The 16932-nt window shown below is 49.4% G+C and overlaps 2 protein-coding genes across 2 annotated transcripts; one reads left to right on the top strand and one right to left on the bottom strand.

Annotated features, from left to right (window-relative positions):
- Window positions 1-4038: 4038 nt before the first annotated feature.
- Window positions 4039-6100, bottom strand: LOC139047635 (G-protein coupled receptor moody-like). The gene has a single exon (XM_070521480.1). It carries the CDS (start codon window positions 5988-5990, stop codon window positions 4851-4853), a length of 1140 nt encoding a protein of 379 aa, XP_070377581.1. The 5' UTR covers window positions 5991-6100; the 3' UTR covers window positions 4039-4850.
- A 5569-nt stretch (window positions 6101-11669) lies between these two features.
- On the top strand, window positions 11670-15499 carry LOC135912408 (uncharacterized). Its single transcript, XM_070521140.1, has 2 exons — window positions 11670-12012; window positions 14212-15499. Exons 1-2 carry the CDS (start codon window positions 11776-11778, stop codon window positions 14308-14310), a joined length of 336 nt encoding a protein of 111 aa, XP_070377241.1. The 5' UTR covers window positions 11670-11775; the 3' UTR covers window positions 14311-15499.
- Window positions 15500-16932: the final 1433 nt, after the last annotated feature.

Raw genomic sequence — 16932 nt, 5'->3', positions numbered from 1 at the left:
TCTCAGAGGCGGTGACGGACGTGGACACCCACCTCCTCCACCTCTGGGCAGCCAGACGCAGCATGGTCAAAAGATGGCGTAGACAGAAGCATAACCGAAAGCTAAGAGCTCGGATCGCGGCAATCACTAAAGAAGCGGCGGAGTACGCGGCGCAACTCGCGGACGCGAACTGGGTAGATAGGTGCAACGCGGCCGCTGGGCAGATGTCTAGCAAAAACACATGGCGCCTCTTCCGGGCACTCATAGATCCCAACCAGACGCGCACCGAGACGCACAAGCACCTGCAGAGAGCGGTACATGCATTTCAAGGAAATACGGCCCAGCTTGCACTGAAGCTTCGGGACCAGTATCTGACCACAACCCAAGATCCAAGGGGAGACGCTTACAGATACAATGGAGCCCAAAATGCTGAGCTGGACGAACCTTTCAAAATATACGAACTCAAGGCCGCTCTAGCGAGGATGAAACGCGGGACCGCGCCAGGAAGGGACGGGATGTCGGTAAAACTCCTAGCCAATCTGCCGGACCGCACATACGAATCCCTCCTAGAACACTTTAATTCGATTTGGGTGGGCGAAGCTCCATTTCCCACGGAGTAGAAGACGGCGCTGATAACTTTCATCCCCAAGGCGGGCAAGGCCATAGATACGGATAACCTAAGACCTATTTCTCTCACCTCGTGCGTGAGCAAACTGATGGAAGCTATGGTCAGAGACAGACTATCTGAGTACCTAGAAAACAAGCGAGTCTTCGCCGACTCGATGTACGGCTTCAGGCCAAATAAATCGGCTCAGGACATCCTGCTGCAGCTCAGCAGGGAGGTACTAAACCCGATCGAACATCCGAACGGGGATAAGATAGTGCTGGCCCTAGATCTGAAAGGAGCCTTCGATAATGTGACACACGAGGCGATCCTCACACACCTATCAGAGACGGGATGCGGCAGGAACGCTTTCGAGTATATAAAACGCTTCCTCACGGACAGACAGGCCTACGTGAGGATCCAGAACGCGGAACACGGCCCCTTTCTATTAGGCACGAGAGGGACGCCACAGGGAGCGGTGCTATCCCCCTTGCTTTTCAACTTGGCAATGAAGAACCTGCCGGTCCACTTGGAGAAAGTCCCGGGTGTGCAACACGCGCTGTACGCGGACGACATCTCCATTTGGGCCACGCAGGGCTCTCTCGGTGAAATGGAGGCCAGCCTGCAGGAGGCGGCCACCGCGGCGAACGAGTACGCGAAAAGATGTGGCCTTCATTGCTCCCCTCAAAAATCCGAATTCGTGCACATTCGCCCCAACAAAAAATGCACAAACAAGATAGAATGGAGACTTGGATCGGAACCGATACCCGAAAGAAAAGAAATTAGAGTCCTAGGTCTTTTCATCCACCAGCGTCGGCTGGCGACGACCACGCTCGACAAACTAAAGAAGGTGGGAGATCAGGTGGGCCGAATGGTCCGCAGAGTCTCGAACAAGAAAGGGGGACTGCGAAGCAAAGACGCCTTGCGGCTGGCCAATGCCTTTGTAACAAGCAGAATCCTGTACTCGACCCCCTATCTCCGCCTCAACAAACACGACCAGAACATCATCGAGGTGATAATACGCAAAATGGCGAAGAAGGCCCTCGACCTCCCGATAACCACGTCTAACCTGAGACTCCAAGGTCTGGGTATGACGAACTCCTTCGATGAACTTAGAGAAGCCCACCTCACAGGTCAATACACGCGATTATCGCAGACGCCGTCAGGACGCCGCCTTTTGGCCCGTCTGCACATAGAACACACGACTCTAACCGAGGAGAGAGTAAGACTCTCTCAGGAATGGCGTTACGCCCTGCACGTAAGACCACTCCCAATTAAGATGTCCAGGGACGACCACGAGGGTAGACGCAGGGCCAGGGCAGAGGCCTTAGCTCACCACTACGGAAGGAAACCCGGGGTATACTACGTGGACGCATCCGGCCCGCACCATGGCGGGTGGTACACGGCGGCAGTGATCCACGAGTCCAAAACGGTGAACGGGCTCACCTTCAAAGCCCGAAGCGTCACTCAAGCAGAGGAAGTCGCCATCGCTTTAGCGGCAACACACTCCGATTCCAAGACAATCATAACCGACTCGCGAGGGGCGTGTCGGAACGTCCAACAGGGCTGGGTCCCGTACCTGGCCTACCGGCTACTGCAAAATAGCTCGTACGTAGGAGGTCCATCCCACCGCTTCATAGTCTGGGCTCCGGCCCACTCAGGGCTAGGAGGAAACGAGGCAGCAGATGCAGCCGCCCGCGCGCTCTCTAACCGGGCAACCTCGTCCCCCGCCACCTCTGAAGAAGCAGCGGAAGCCACGCCGACCTACACTTACAAGGAAATAACACAATTATACAAAGATAGACATAAACTGTACCCCTACCCGTGTAAAGGATTAACGAGAGCGGAGGAACGCCTGTTCCTCCGCCTTGTCACGAACACCATGATGTGCCCGGCCTCGCTAAAGCACTTTGACCCTGCCTTCTCCGGGGAATGCCCGCACTGTGGGGAGAGGTCCTCGGACCTCTACCACATGGTGTGGGCGTGCCCCTCCAACCCTGCTTTTACTCCACACCCAAACCCCACCCGGGAGGACTGGGAGGCGACCCTACTCGCCTGTTGCGACCTGAAAGCCCAAAAGGCGATGGTCGAACGAGCTATGGCGGCAGCGGAAGCCACTGGGGTCCCGTACTAGGGGCTCCACCTAGTGTTTGTGAGGGGAAAGGCACTAAGCCTGACTCCAGAGCACCCTCCATGTAACTCCCTCTTTCCAGAGGAAATAAACGTTTTCACCACCACCACCGCCTTGGACGCCCCGCATTGGACGCGGTGAGCGTCGAGCAACGCAGCGTTCGGCGCGGCAACGAAATGTGCGCCTGAGCAAGCGACGCACGCCTGAGCCTTAGAAACAGCTCGTTTCTAAGGCAACACCGCATTCACTAGAGGCGCTTTTGTACCGCTTTGAAGCATCGCACTCGTGGCTCAGTAGTAGCGTCTCCGTCTCACACTCCGGAGACCCTGGTTCGATTCCCACCCAGCCCATCTTGCAAGAGTTGCGCCAAAGCCACTTCTCCTCTGTCGTGACGTCACGTTGTCACGTGGTATTCAAGGCGACACCGCCGCGCCTGAGGAGCTGGGTTGGGCCCTCGTAATATGCTTCGCATAAAATAAGAATGGAGAATGGGCAGGCATTCGCAGATCATGAACAGCTGGTTGCCATTATCCCTCAAGAGAAAAGTGTGTAACGGCTGTGTCTTACCAGTACTCACGTACGGGGCAAAAACCTGGAGGCTTACGAAAAGGGTTGCACTTAAATTGAGGACAACGCAACGAGCTATGGAAGCGTATAAGCTAGGTATAACGTTGAGGGCTAAGAAAAGAGCAGATTAGGTAAGGGAACAAACGCGCGTTAATGACATCTTAGTTGAAATCAAGAAAAAGAAATAGGCATGGGCAGGACATGTAATGAGGAGGGAAGATAACCGATGATCATTACTGGTTACGGACTGGATTCCAATGGAAAGGAAGCGTAGCAGGGGGCGACAGAAAGTTAGGTGGGCAGATGAGATTATGAAGTTTGGAGGGACAACATGGCCACAATTAGTACATGACCGGAGTATTTGGAGAAGTATGGGCGAGGATTTGCTCAGCAGTGGGCGTAACCAGGCTGATGATCATGATGGTGATGGTAATGATAATACTACCATCCCCCCTTAAACGCCCAACCCAGTGTCATTTTTTCAATAAGCATAAATTATAACAGCGTGACTTCTTAAACGAAGACAAAGCCTAAGAACGGACAAGGTCAAGTCCTCGTGCTTTTATATGCTTTCCAACATTCTGAACCAACGAGCCCAATATTTAACGTTGCCATTCTTCATTCAGTTGCGTAGATCACTGAGTAATATCTGGCTCTCAAATGAAAATCAGTAAGAGCTTGTATATAGGATTACCGCAAACACTGCCAGGTGATCATTTTCATAGGCATTGGGACAACACGAAGTAGACATATGAAATAACCAGCATAACACAGTTTTCTTTATTTCTTTTTATTTTGTCACACATACGTGCCTTTGGCATCCCTACCGCAGGAACTGAGTAAATTAAGAGAAGCCACAGGAAAGCAGAAGAGCTCTACATATGCGTTCATTGAAGCATTCGGACGGCTGAGCTTCTAGTGGTGCCGACTATGGTGAATATTTGTTTCTTTCTCAAGATATTTCAATAAAAAATATATTATTAAATTTCCTGTTAGTATCTTACACGATGTTTTCGTTTTGACTGTTTCTTTCATCTGTCCCCGCTGTGCGCACTTTATTTATGCGCGTGTCGTGGCTAATCTGACCAGCGGGATTTGCCACACTGCAAGAAAAAGTCAGATTCACACTAATGCCGAAATCCGGTACGTAAAAACGAGACAACAAAAAAAGTAACTGGATCACTTTGAATCTTATGTGTCGGTGCTTTTTCTGTGTGGGAATTTATGTCCAAGCGCCAGCAACAGACGCGCGCAAGAGCTGAAGCAACACCGCGGCAAGAGATGAAGAAGAAGGCGTTTATAGGACTCGAGGTAACGTGCAATACCCCGTAGATATTGTCACGCGCCTTATTATAGGATCATAATGATCAGCTAGTCTGGTCTCAACATTTGGAATGATCTCCACAAGTACGTAGGGAACGTACGTTACGTGAGAAATCTGAGATCAGGACCCCTGAAAGCACGAAAAAGAAAGAATGACCAGTAGTCATGCAAAATAACATTTTGCTTAATGCGCTCGTTATTCCAAACGTCAGTCAATAAATATGTCTCACAGGGACGAAATTTCTTTCACACAGGTGTTTCCTGGCTTCCAGTGCTCTCGGAGAGGGCCACGCTCTTGGCACACGGCCAGAGTTCCTTGTATGCCTGCCGGTACTCGCGACTCATGCAGATGTATATGATGGGATTCACGCACCCCGAGAAGTAGAAGGTCAGGTAGGCGAATACCTGCATGGCTGGGTAGTTGTCGAGCAGTCGGAAAGCCTTCAGCACCAGCAGGGGCAGATAACAAAGTGTGAATGCAGCGAAGATGGCGAACACCGTCTTCAGCAGCCGCCAGTCTTTAGCGATGCGACGTTGCTGGCGCTGGACCTTCTCCTCTGAGACCGGCTCGCCGGTGGCCGCGCCTCTCTGTCGCTTGGCGAAAAACCGCGCCACGAACGCCGCCGACTTGTCGTTTGTGCTGTACTGGCGTAGGTTCCGTTGCGTCGTGCGCACGATCCAGTAGATGCGGCTGTAGCATATGACGAAAGACGTGGCCGGCACAAAGTATGCCACCATGAAGAGAAACGCCTTACTGCTGCGTCCGTTCTTCGGGACTACACTGCAAGTGCCGATCTCGGCGTCCCAGCCAAATTGGCCCCATATGCCGGCTGTGGGCCAGATTAGTAGAGACAGCGTCAGCAGCCAAGTCACAGTCACAATGAGCAGGTTGTTGCCTTCAGTGAATGCGCGCCCATACAGCCGGGGCTTCACTATAATCACGTATCGGTTGATGCTGATGGCCATTACTGTGAATATGGATGCACCAGTATTAAAGAAACGGCTCACTCCGTACGCCACGCATAGGCCATCACTGTATACCCAGCCGGCGTTCCAGAAGACGGTGGCAGCCAGCGGCGTGCTCAATGCTGAAAAGAGAAGATCGGTGAAGCACAGGTTCAAGACGAGCGCCGTGGTCGCGTTCTTGAGCAGCTTCGACGAGCGCAGCAGTGCCACGATGGAGACTGCGTTGGAGAGCACGCCGAAGACGGCCATGAATATGAGAGCTATGAAGCCACCGGTTAGAATGGGTCGCGGGTACTCTTGAAATCGTAGCACCTCGGGCCTTCCGTCTCTTGTGTCGTTTACGTCGGCGACTGCGTTTTCCGTTGCCAAGGAAGGAATTTCGCTCGAGAAAGGAGTGAACAGGTTAGTTGTGGCGTTCATGGTGCTTATGATTCCTAGTTGGACGCCCCTTGCTGGCTACGATAGAGCCGATCGGAATCGGGACATGACGACTCCGTTCTGCAGCGCACAGCACTTAGCTGAGGGAGGAAGTCGGATCGCGACATCGCCTCCTGGTTTCCGTCGTCGTCCGGAATACACGTGCGCATGTGATAAGGCAATACCCACTTCCGCCCGTAGCGAAGGCCGGAGGTTGGCACGCCACGCTGCCTGGATGCCTCTCGGAACGCTCTTCTGTAAGAAGCTGCCTCGGCTACCGTTGAGTCAGCGTTCGAGGGTTGCAACGCCACGCTGTTGCGGCGCGATTTCATCAGGCAAACACTGAGACGCTGTCGATGATGAATTGAACGGAAGCGTCCTTACAATGCTTACAATCACGATTTCTGTTGTCTCACCTGAATCGCAAGGAACATTTTTACTCGATCTTAAACCACTTCGTTCTCTTTACAGGTGAAATGAGGGCAATCGCTTACTTACATCTTTTCAATTTGCATTTGATTAGCCTTACCATTAAAAGTATACACCAACCCGCCGCAGTTGCTCAGTGGCTAGGGTGTTAAGCTGCTGAGCACAAGATCGCGGCATCGAATCCCGGCCATGGCGGCCGCATTTTGATGGTGGCGAAATGCGAAAGCACTCGTGTACTTAGATTTAGGTGCATGTTAAAGAACCCCAGGTGGTCGAAATTTCCGGAGTCCTCGACGGCATGCCTCATGATAAGAAAGTGGTTTTCGCACGTAAAACCCCATAATTTATTTTTTTAGAAGTGTACACCATCCACAACGAGTGGCTTGGCTTTGTTTCTTCCTATTGAGAACCTGTGACCCAATTCTCACTTAAGTCTCCTTCTGCGATACCTTAGCGTATTTAATATATTTTAGGCAAAAATTTCATCGCAACAAAGCGCGTGGCGCTAGGCTGGGATACGTACGCCGGCGAAAATTAGTTTGTGCTCTGAACTCAACAGTACTCTCTGTAAATCTAAAGGAAAATCAAGAGAACATATAACACAAGCCATGAGTTTAGCAACCACTGAACAAACTTCACGCTTCAATTGATAGCACAAGAAATCACAACCATGGTTCATTAGCTTGAACGTATTTAAACTAGAGGCTCTTTTCTGGACAAACGGGGCTACCAGTGCCCTTTCGACGCTGCTGACCCTGCTTTGATTTTTTCAAGTGACGCAACTGAAGTTCTGTCCACAGAGAAAGAAATTCAACAAAAGTGGACAGTTGGCGAAAACTGGCAAAAAGAAATACGTCACGCAAGTATTCATATTGACACGTGTACTTATCTTTATCGGGCGACCACGTTTCACCGCCTAACAAATGCGCACCATTGCATGTAATCTAAACGCCCCATGGTACAACCTCCGTCTCAAGCGCCTGTCTAATAAAAAGAAACGCCTGCACAAATTAGCCAAACGTTCACCTAGCGCAAACCGCTGGACCAAATACAAACTGGCGGCAGATGAGTATGTTGCCGCACTTAAACAAGCCAAAGATCACTTTCTTGGCAATACCTTGCCTTTAATGCTTAAAACCGACACCAAGAAATTCTGGCGCGTCATTAACCCCAAGGCGGACGACATGATAACCTTAATCGACAGCTCTGGAAATGTTATTCCCACTAATCAATGTGCGTCCGCGCTTAATGATGTTTTCATGCACAACTTTTCATCAACTACACACATTACTCTTCCATCCACGCACGACTACGATTACCAAGCAATGTTTCCCATAATCATTGAACCAGCAGGCATCGTACCAATTATCTCATCTTTAAAAATATCTTCGGCTCCAGGACACGATTTAATAAACGCGAAATTTTTGAAAAGCACTAGCTGTTACTCTTCAATTTTCCTAGGAATGATCTTCCAACAGTCGCTAGATAAGGGTTCTTTGCCTGATGAATGGAAGATTGGGAAGGTGATCCCACTCCATAAGTCGGGTGACAAGCATTCTCCATATAACTACCGCCCTATCTCGCTCACTTCCATTCCATGTAAGATGTTAGAACATATACTTGCCTCTAATCTTGCTAGCTTTCTTGAAACTAACTCATTTTTTTCACCATCGCAACATGGCTTCCGCAAGACATATTCATGTGAAACACAACTAGTTTTATTTACGCATAAGCTAACCGTCATTCTTGACCGCTCTTCAACTGCCGACTGTATATTTTTAGACTTTTCGAAAGCGTTTGACAAAGTGTGCCATAACCTTCTAATGTTTAAGCTGCATCGAATTAACATTGATCCCAGACTCCTTGCATGGCTTGAGTGCTTTCTTTCTAACCGTTCACAGTTTGTCTTTGCTAATGACTCAAACTCTCAACCGAGCAGACTACAGTCCGGCGTACCTCAAGGGTCGGTACTTGGTCCCCTCCTTTTTTTAATTTACATAAATGATCTACCCTCTTGTGTTTCCTCTAACATTCACTTATTCGCCGATGATTGCGTAATCTTCAGGGAAATAATATGTGACACTGATATATCTTCTCTTCAATCCGACCTTAACGCTATTTCTACTTGGTGCCAATCATGGTCAATGGAATTAAATATCAAAAAATGTAAATTTATGCGCGTGTCCAGAACTTCTAACCAGCTTCCTTCTTACTGCGTTAATAATCACCGCTTAGACCCTGTTTCCTCCTACAAATATCTTGGTGTCCATATTACTAGAAACCTCTCGTGGTCCATGCACGCTTCTTACGTAATTAAAAATGCTAACCGCATGCTGGGATACCTAAAACGCAATTTTACTAAGGCACCGTCTTCCCTAAAATTAATGTTATACAAGTCACTAGTCCGCTCAAAACTAGAGTACGCCGGAGCAGTTTGGGATCCCTTTCAGAAACACCTAATTCACTCTTTAGAAATGGTACAAAATAACTCTGCTCGTTTCGTTTTTTCTAATTATAACCGAACTGCCAGCATTTCTGTAATGAAATTAAACCTTGATTTGCCATCTTTAGCCTCTCGCCGTAAAGGCCTTAGACTTTCACTTTTTCATAAGATATTTCATCATCCTTCACTTCGCGACGAACTAATCTCCCCTCCTCAATACATTTCATCAAGGTTAGATCACAATAACAAAGTTGGAATTACATTATGCCAAACCAATGTCATGTCTCATTCATTCCTTCCGCGAACATCTGCCGAGTGGAATCGCCTACCAGCCTCCACCGCTACTATTGTTGACCATCAGCACTTCACGGCAGTATTAGATAGCATTGTATAAACAGGAGCATTTCATTCGTGTTTTTGTACTACCAATTGTATTACTGTTTTTGTTTTGTATTACCGGAACACTGTATTACTGCACTGCCTGTACCGTATTTACTTTTATTGACCAGCACTCCAGGAACACTCAAATAACATTGTATAACCGAGAACCATGTATTTCTGTACTATTAACTATTTTGCTGCACTGTACTTTTTTTTTGTATTTGATGTAACCACTCCCCTCTTTAATGCCTCTGGCCCTGAGGGTACACGAAATAAATAAATAAAATGTTATAGCACAGCGCGGGAGGCGCCTGGATGTATCCGAAGTTTCTGGAAAGTTATCGATGCTTCGATCTGCTATCTGTTGTCGCCGAACCTTGCGTTATCTGATTTCATAGCCTGACGCGGATGGTGTAGAACATTGTGGAAGGCACGCGGGTCCCAACGATCAGTCTGGAACGTTCGACGACTGCTATATAAAAGCCGGCACGCTTGACCCGCTTATCAGATTTTCGACGACCGCCGACTGTGTTCGCCGCTACCGTTGTTCCTTTAGTGTAGCCTGTTTTTGAGGGCACAAGTTCGCCCAATAAAACGCTCGGTTTGTTAATCACAGTTTTGCTGCCTTCTTAACCGTCACTACCACGTGACAATATTAGCCGTTAGCTGACGCAAGTATCGGAAATAAAGAATGTGTAATGAGGTACCCTGACATCTTCATTTTTTTACCACTAGAACTAGAATTTTTGCTTATAATGGAACCTACACTTTGTGACCTTTACTTCTTGAGTTACCTAGTGACAAGCAAAGACATGCGTAATGCATGCGCTATGCTCGAAACACGACACCCAAAGCGAGCTAGGCTGGTTGCGCATGTGAGTGTGCGGATATTCGGCATCCTGTCTGTCTTCTTTTGTTGTCGCTCTGGTCTCTTGGGTTGTCGATGTATTTTCGCTTTCTTGCTGCATCTTGACACGGCACTCCTGTACTATTGTGCCCAGGCAAGGGGAGAAATTTTGTTTCATAGTCTCCATTTCATTTCGAGCTATTCAGGCTTAGGGTGCGGTACCAAGCTTGTGAAGCAGTAGCGGAAAACGGCTCGGCCGTTGTGGCGAGACATTTTCGCGTGTAAAATAGTACTGGGGCATGTTTACGACGCTTCTTATGGGTCCCATCATTATGGTAATTTATTCCACTTTATGAAAACGAAAGCGGAAGTGATCGTAGCGAGCAGCTTTCGTTTTGAGCTCTCTGCATTTCCTATTTTATTTCCGGTGATCTCTGTAATCAGTGACAAGAAAACTGGGGAACGTCATCCGCTGCAATGGGGGACCCAAACCCCGCCCCGCAATTGGGTCCTGAACGGCCAGTTCGTTATGCCGCCGGCATGAGTGACCGCTTCGACCCCAGCATGGTCCCGATTGAGTCATCTGATGGCTCCTCTATGGATGATGTGGGTGCGGACAGCGATTTTCCCGTGGTGTGAAGCCCACGTCTGAAGAGAAAGACACAAACATCATCGACCTGTCGTCATGCGACGAAAAAGGCAAGCGATTATACACCATTGCATACGTACTAACAACGACAACAGACAACTTCAACTCACTGAATATGCAGAGTCTGTCGAAATATTTCGAACGAACTGCCCATGGTCAAGTAGAAGAAATACGTAATAACACTCGAAAGAATATCCTTTCGGTGGTAGTCAATACACCGACAATACTGGAAACACTGAAAAACGTCACTCAGTTGGGAAGCATCCCTGTTCGTCCCCACATACGGCAAGGAATCAACGGCAGCCGTCACCTACGACGTGGACATTGATATTACAGACACTGACCTTGCAAAAATACTATCATCGTCGGCTCCTGTGTCAGCTTTCACCGCTTTGGACGATCCAAATGTGTGAAATTACTGTTCCAGTCGGAAACTTTGCCAACACACGTCCAAGTTGGATACGTGAGGCATTCGGTACGTCCTTACGTGCCCAGGCTTTTACACTGTCGCAAGTGTATGAACCTTGGGCATGTCAGTGCAGTTTGCGAGGGTGCAGTAACATGCAAACGATGTAGTGGACCTTACGGAGGCAGCAATTGCATCATTGCTGCGAAGCGCCCAAATTGTTCTGGTGCCCACGACGCAACTTCAAAAGAGTGCCCAGAGATCAGGAATGAAATGGGTATTCTGAAGAAGATGGTTAGAGATCATTCCACACACAGGGAAGCGGCAAGGGCTATCCGCCACCACAGACGCCGTTCACCACGCCGACATCAACGGGACCACAGTATTCCTCGCGTAGAAGGTGTATCGAACGTGTGTACTGATTATATCAGCGCGGATGCGCATCTATGATGCGCAGTTGTACAGCGCGCTGCATTCATGTCTTTATAAGCCACGCTCTCAATAAACCTTGGCTCTTTCCTGCACTGACCATGCTGCTGTAAGCGTCGTCTCCCCTGGCACGTTACATGGTGTCAGAAGTTGCTGCGCTGCCTGTCGACGCCTGGGGGGAACCGTTTCCGCGAAGAACGCGTTATGGACCTGCTGAAGGCACCACAGCGATTGCGGCTGACGGGTAACGTCACGGAAAACTGGCAGCGTTTCAAGCAGAAATTTGAGTTGTTTCTGCAGGCAACGGCGGCAAAGGACCAGCCGAAAGCGGAAGCATCGAAGGCAGCCCTCCTGCTGAGCATGCCGGGTGACGACGCGCTGGACGTCTTCAACAACTTCCAGTTCGCGCTGGATGAAGACAAGACCGACTACAGTACAGTGGTGAGAAAATTTGATGCCTATTGCGCCGAAGTGAGCAATGAAGTGCACGAGAGATATGTATTCGGTTCAAGAAAGCAAGCGGAGGGAGAACCATTTGAAAAATTTGTTCGTGACCTGAAAAAGCAAGCAGCGCAGTGTAATTTTGGCGTTTTGCAAGAATCCATGATAAGGGACCAGATCTTATTTGGCACGCACGATCCTAGACTACGGGAGAAAATGCTTTGTGACAGCCAACTGACTTTGCAAAAAGCAGAGCAAATGTGTAAAGCAGCGGAGACTGCAGCACAGCCAAACGAAGTATGGCGTAGCGGGGAAGACAGAGTCGATGTCGTATCGAGGCGCACGGCGCCACCCTCAAAAGAGCGGAAGCAAGGAAAAGAACAATTTCACTGTCGTAAGTGCAACCGCTGGCATAAACCGAAGCAATGCCCAGCGTTTGGAAAGAGGTGTCGTTTGTGCCACAAGCTGAACCACTTTGCAAGTAGTTGCGCGTCAGCGCTAGTCAGCGAAGTAAAAAAAACAGCAAGACGATGACTTCGACATTCTCGAGATCACGACATCTAGTCGCGAAAGGGATTGGACGGTTAAAGCCCAAGTTTGCAATCGCGAGATAAGCTTTAAAGTGGATACGGGGTCGCAGGCAAGCCTGTTTCCCATGTCAATTTACCGCCAACTGAGGGGAGCTGAAGAGTTGAAGCCAACGAATTCGGTGCTCAGGGCGTATAACGGCGGTACCATAGCGTGCTACGGAACGTCTACGCAGGAAGTAAGGCTTCGTAATACTTCTGCTACGGTCACATTTTTGTTGTGAAAAATGGCCGTCAGGCTATACTCGGGCTAGAAGCTAGTGATACTTTGGGGCTGGTCCAGCGTAAAATAGGAGCCGTAGACAAGATTTCCTACGACGGACTTCTCAAGAAATTCAGGCATGTTTTCGAGGGCCTAGGTTGTTTGCAGCAGGCAAACAGCATGGTCCTGCAACCTGAAGCGGTGCCAGTCGTGCAACCAGCTCGACGAGTTCCTTTGGCACTGGAAGAGCCTCTAAAGAAGGAACTTGAAAGAATGGTGCGTGCGGGCATAATTGTCAAAGTGAACGAGCCTACCGACTGGGCCAGTCCTTTAGTTCTGGCAAAAAAGAAAGAGGGCACACTACGGGTGTGCATAGACCCCAGAGCTGTTAACAAGTACATAAAGCGGCAGCATTTCCCGCTTCCTAGGCGCGAAGATTTGGAAGCCCGTTTAACCAATGCCGCGTACTTCAGCTGTCTTGACGCGAACTCCGGCTATCATCAGATACCGCTTGACGAGCGCACATCTAAGATATGCACTTTCTCTTCACCGTTTGGGAGATACCGTTTTCTGCGTCTGCCCTTCGGCATTTCGTCCGCACCGGAGGTATTCCAACAAACCATGAGTCAAGTATTCGAGGGCCTACCTGGGGTGCTGGTATACATTGACGACATTTTAGTTTGGGGTACCAGTAAAAAAGAACACGACGAACGGTTGACAGAAGTGCTTAAGGCTGCCGAGAAAGCAGGATTGACTTTCAACGCGCAGAAATGCAAGTTCGGTGTGAAATCAGTCAAATTCCTTGGTGACGTCATAAGCCGAACGGGCATATCGCCTGACCCAAAGCTTATCGAAAGCCTGGCGAACATGCCGACACCAACGTCCAAGACTGACGTCCAGCGGATGCTGGGAGTGCTGAACTATTTCAGCAAATTCGTGCCATGGTTGTCCGAGCGAACGACGCTTTTACGAGAGCTTATCAATTCCCGCGCAGAGTTCCAATGGACAGAAAACCACGCGAAAGAGTGGCAAACCTTAACGCAAGTTTTGACTACCGCCCCCCTGCTTTCAATCTTTGATCCGCAACGAGAAACTAAGATAATGTGCGACGCATCAAAGGAAGGTGTTGGTGCAGCATTATTGCAAGGCTACAATGGTGAATGGCGACCGGTAGCGCATGCATCTCGTGTATTAACCCGAGCCGAGCAAAGCTATGCACAAATTGAAAAGGAGGCACTCGGAATTTGTTTTGGCTGTGAAAGGTTTCACGAGTTTGTGTACGGAAGAAAAGTGCTTATTGAAACAGACCATAAGCCGCTTATAGCGATCACGCAAAAGGAAATCGGCGACATGCCACCGCGAGTGCAAAAATTCTTTTTGCGGCTACTAAAATACAACTTTGTCTTGCAGTACATTCCCGGGAAACAGCTGGTTCTCGCTGACATGTTGTCACGCTCAACGGCTGACCAGGGCAAAGATCAAGTTGGCACTACCTCTGGTACCAAATAGGAACGTGGAGCAGTTTCACCAACGACCTTCGCTTTTGGGGACCACGCAGTCGCATCCTGAAGCCTTACTTTCGTGCCTCTGTGCAGTATTGGCAAAGGCCTCCCGGCCTTGGCTTGGTGGCGTTTCCTCACAGGGGTCCGGGACACCCTACCGAAGTCAGGAAGGTTAGAACGAAGTCGCCTTCTTTGCAGGAGTTCACCTGGAGAAAAAATGTGACCATAGCAGAAGTATTACGAAGCCTTACTTCCTGCGTAGACGTTCCGTAGCACGCTATGGTACCACGAAGACGTGGAGATCCATGCGGTGCAGTCCTTGGGCTACATGGTCACTTCCGAAACGCAGCGGTTACTGCAACAAGAAACGTCTCGTGACGCATACTTACAGGCCGTGAGGAAGAGCTTAACAAGCGGGCAGTGGGTGACCGGGGAACTCAAGCCTTTTGCGAAAGAGCTGTCAGTGGTTAATGGAATAGTGTTGAAGGGCTCCAAAGTTGTAATACCGAGGAGTATGAGACAAAGCATCCTGAACAGGATACATGCTGGCCACCTCGGGTTGCAAAAGTGCAAAGAGAGGGCCCGAACTCTCGTATTTTGGCCCGGTCTGAACGGCGAAATAGCTGCGCTAGTAGAAAGCTGCGCAACCTGCCGAAAGTACGCGTACAGGCAACCACCACATGAACCAGTTTTAATGCGGCCAGTTCCAAAATGTGCTTGGTATAGGGTCGGCGTAGATATCTTTTCTTATGCTGGAGATTCGTACGTGGTTGCTTACGACGCCTTTTCAAATTTCCCTGAGGTTGAGAAACTTGACGACACAACTGCAGCAACTACGATCGCAGCCCTTAGCGCCATGTTCGCCAGGTACGGCGTACCTGTAGAAGTTTGCACGGATAACGGACCCCAGTTTTCAAGCCATGAATTTGCCAGATTTGCCAAAACATACGATTTCAAGCATGTAACCTCCAGCCCCCGTTATCCGCAGTCAAACGCCTTGGCTGAGAAAGGTGTCCAAATCGTAAAGCGCATCCTGAAAAAGACTCGAGAGGCGAGGGAGGACTTCTGGCTGGGTTTACTAGCCTATCGCTCAACACCGCTGGAAGATGGGCATTCTCCGGGTGAACTCCTGCAAAGAAGGCGACTTCGTTCTAACCTTCCTGACTTCGGTAGGGTGTCCCGGACCCCTGTGAGGAAGCGCCATCAAGCCAAGGCCGGGAGGCCTCTGCCAATACTGCACAGAGGCACGAAAGTGAGGCTTCAGGATGCGACTGCGTGGTCCCCAAAAGCGAAGGTCGTTGGTGAAACTGCTCCACGTTCCTATTTGGTACGAACGCAAGATCGACGTGTTCTGCGGCGCAACCGCCGACATCTACTTAGGACGGGTGAACTGTATAGCAGTGAAAGTGATGACGACTGCGAGGAGATTCCACCATGTGAAAGCTCTGGTGCGCCGGCGCCTGCAGCACCAACTGAACCAACAGCGCAAGCCACCGAGACGTCATCTCTAGCAACAGCCGTAGGATCAATGCTACCAGCAAGTGACGGCGATCCTTCGCCTGGCATCCAACCGACGCATGCCACTAGAAGGTCGACTCGTGTCGTCCGGCCTCCCCAGAAGCTTCATTATGATGAACATTTTCAGCAAGTGTCATAAGTTTTGGCAAATGTGTATATGTATCTAAATCTGTTTTGTTTGTCGCCCGAGGGAGGATGTATCGGACGTGTGTACTGATTATATCAGCGCGGATGCGCATCTGTGATGCGTAGTTGTACAGCGCGCTGCATTCATGTCTTTAAAAGCCACGCTCTCAATAAACCTTGGCTCTTTCCTGCACTGACCATGCTGCTGTAAGCGTCGTCTCCCCTGGCACGTTACAGAAGGATTGACAGCCCTAGTGCAGCTTCCACCCCCTCCTCGTCTGAGGAATGAAGAAGCACGTGCCTCAAAGCCTTTGTATTCTACGAAAATGCAAGGGGACTCATCGTCGGCGCCAAACATATCGGAGACTCAGTGGCTCTAATTACAATCAAGGCCTGCGGGAACGCCCTTATGCATCGCTCCTACACGCACTGAAGAGAATGAAAAGACGGATGATATTGACGTCACGGGTACGTTGAAAATATTGATGGGCTTCATGCGCAGGATTCCTTTCGGCCTAAGTAGCCCGGCTGCCAAGGCTGCTGTGCAGGTACTTGAAGTTTTGGAACCAGTTCTAATGGTTCTTCAGTAAGCAAGTATGGCGATGATGTTTGAAGAACGGATGCGTCATTCGCTTGTTGTGCAATGGCATATGTTCGAGGTCTACGTGGTCGTGTGCCGGATTTCCGACAGCGGGCATCTAAGTGCCAATTCTCAGTTGTTATCTGTGAACCTAACACGGATTCTTCTTTCCTTATTTCTGGATACGTCCAGATATGGTCTCGTCACGACTAAACCTCAAGCAAAGTGTTAGTTTATATACGTCAGGATCTGGTGTATTTCAGATATGACGTCCCGTCGCGTACTACACTCTAAGAAAAAAGAGAGTAAAAAGTGAGTCACGGCAACTTGACTATCTTTTTTCTTCCGAAGACCCACTTTTACGCGAGTAGAGTCAGAAAACAAGAGTCAACATTTGCGCATGGG

Source organism: Dermacentor albipictus, chromosome 7 (assembly GCF_038994185.2).
Source record: "Dermacentor albipictus isolate Rhodes 1998 colony chromosome 7, USDA_Dalb.pri_finalv2, whole genome shotgun sequence".
NCBI classification, from domain to species: Eukaryota; Metazoa; Arthropoda; class Arachnida; order Ixodida; family Ixodidae; genus Dermacentor; species Dermacentor albipictus.
Note: the sequence above shows the minus strand (reverse complement) of the source record. Positions and strands in the feature narration are given on the sequence as shown.

Excerpts from the sequence above, each read along its gene's own strand:
- LOC135912408 (XM_070521140.1), top strand. The coding sequence starts at position 11,776 with ATGGACCTGCTGAAGGCACCACAGCGATTGCGGCTGACGGGTAACGTC. Across the intron at positions 12,013-14,211 it reads AGACCGACTACAGTACAGTG|TACATTCCCGGGAAACAGCT; the intron begins GTGAGAAAATTT and ends TTTGTCTTGCAG.
- LOC139047635 (XM_070521480.1), bottom strand. The coding sequence starts at position 5,990 with ATGAACGCCACAACTAACCTGTTCACTCCTTTCTCGAGCGAAATTCCT.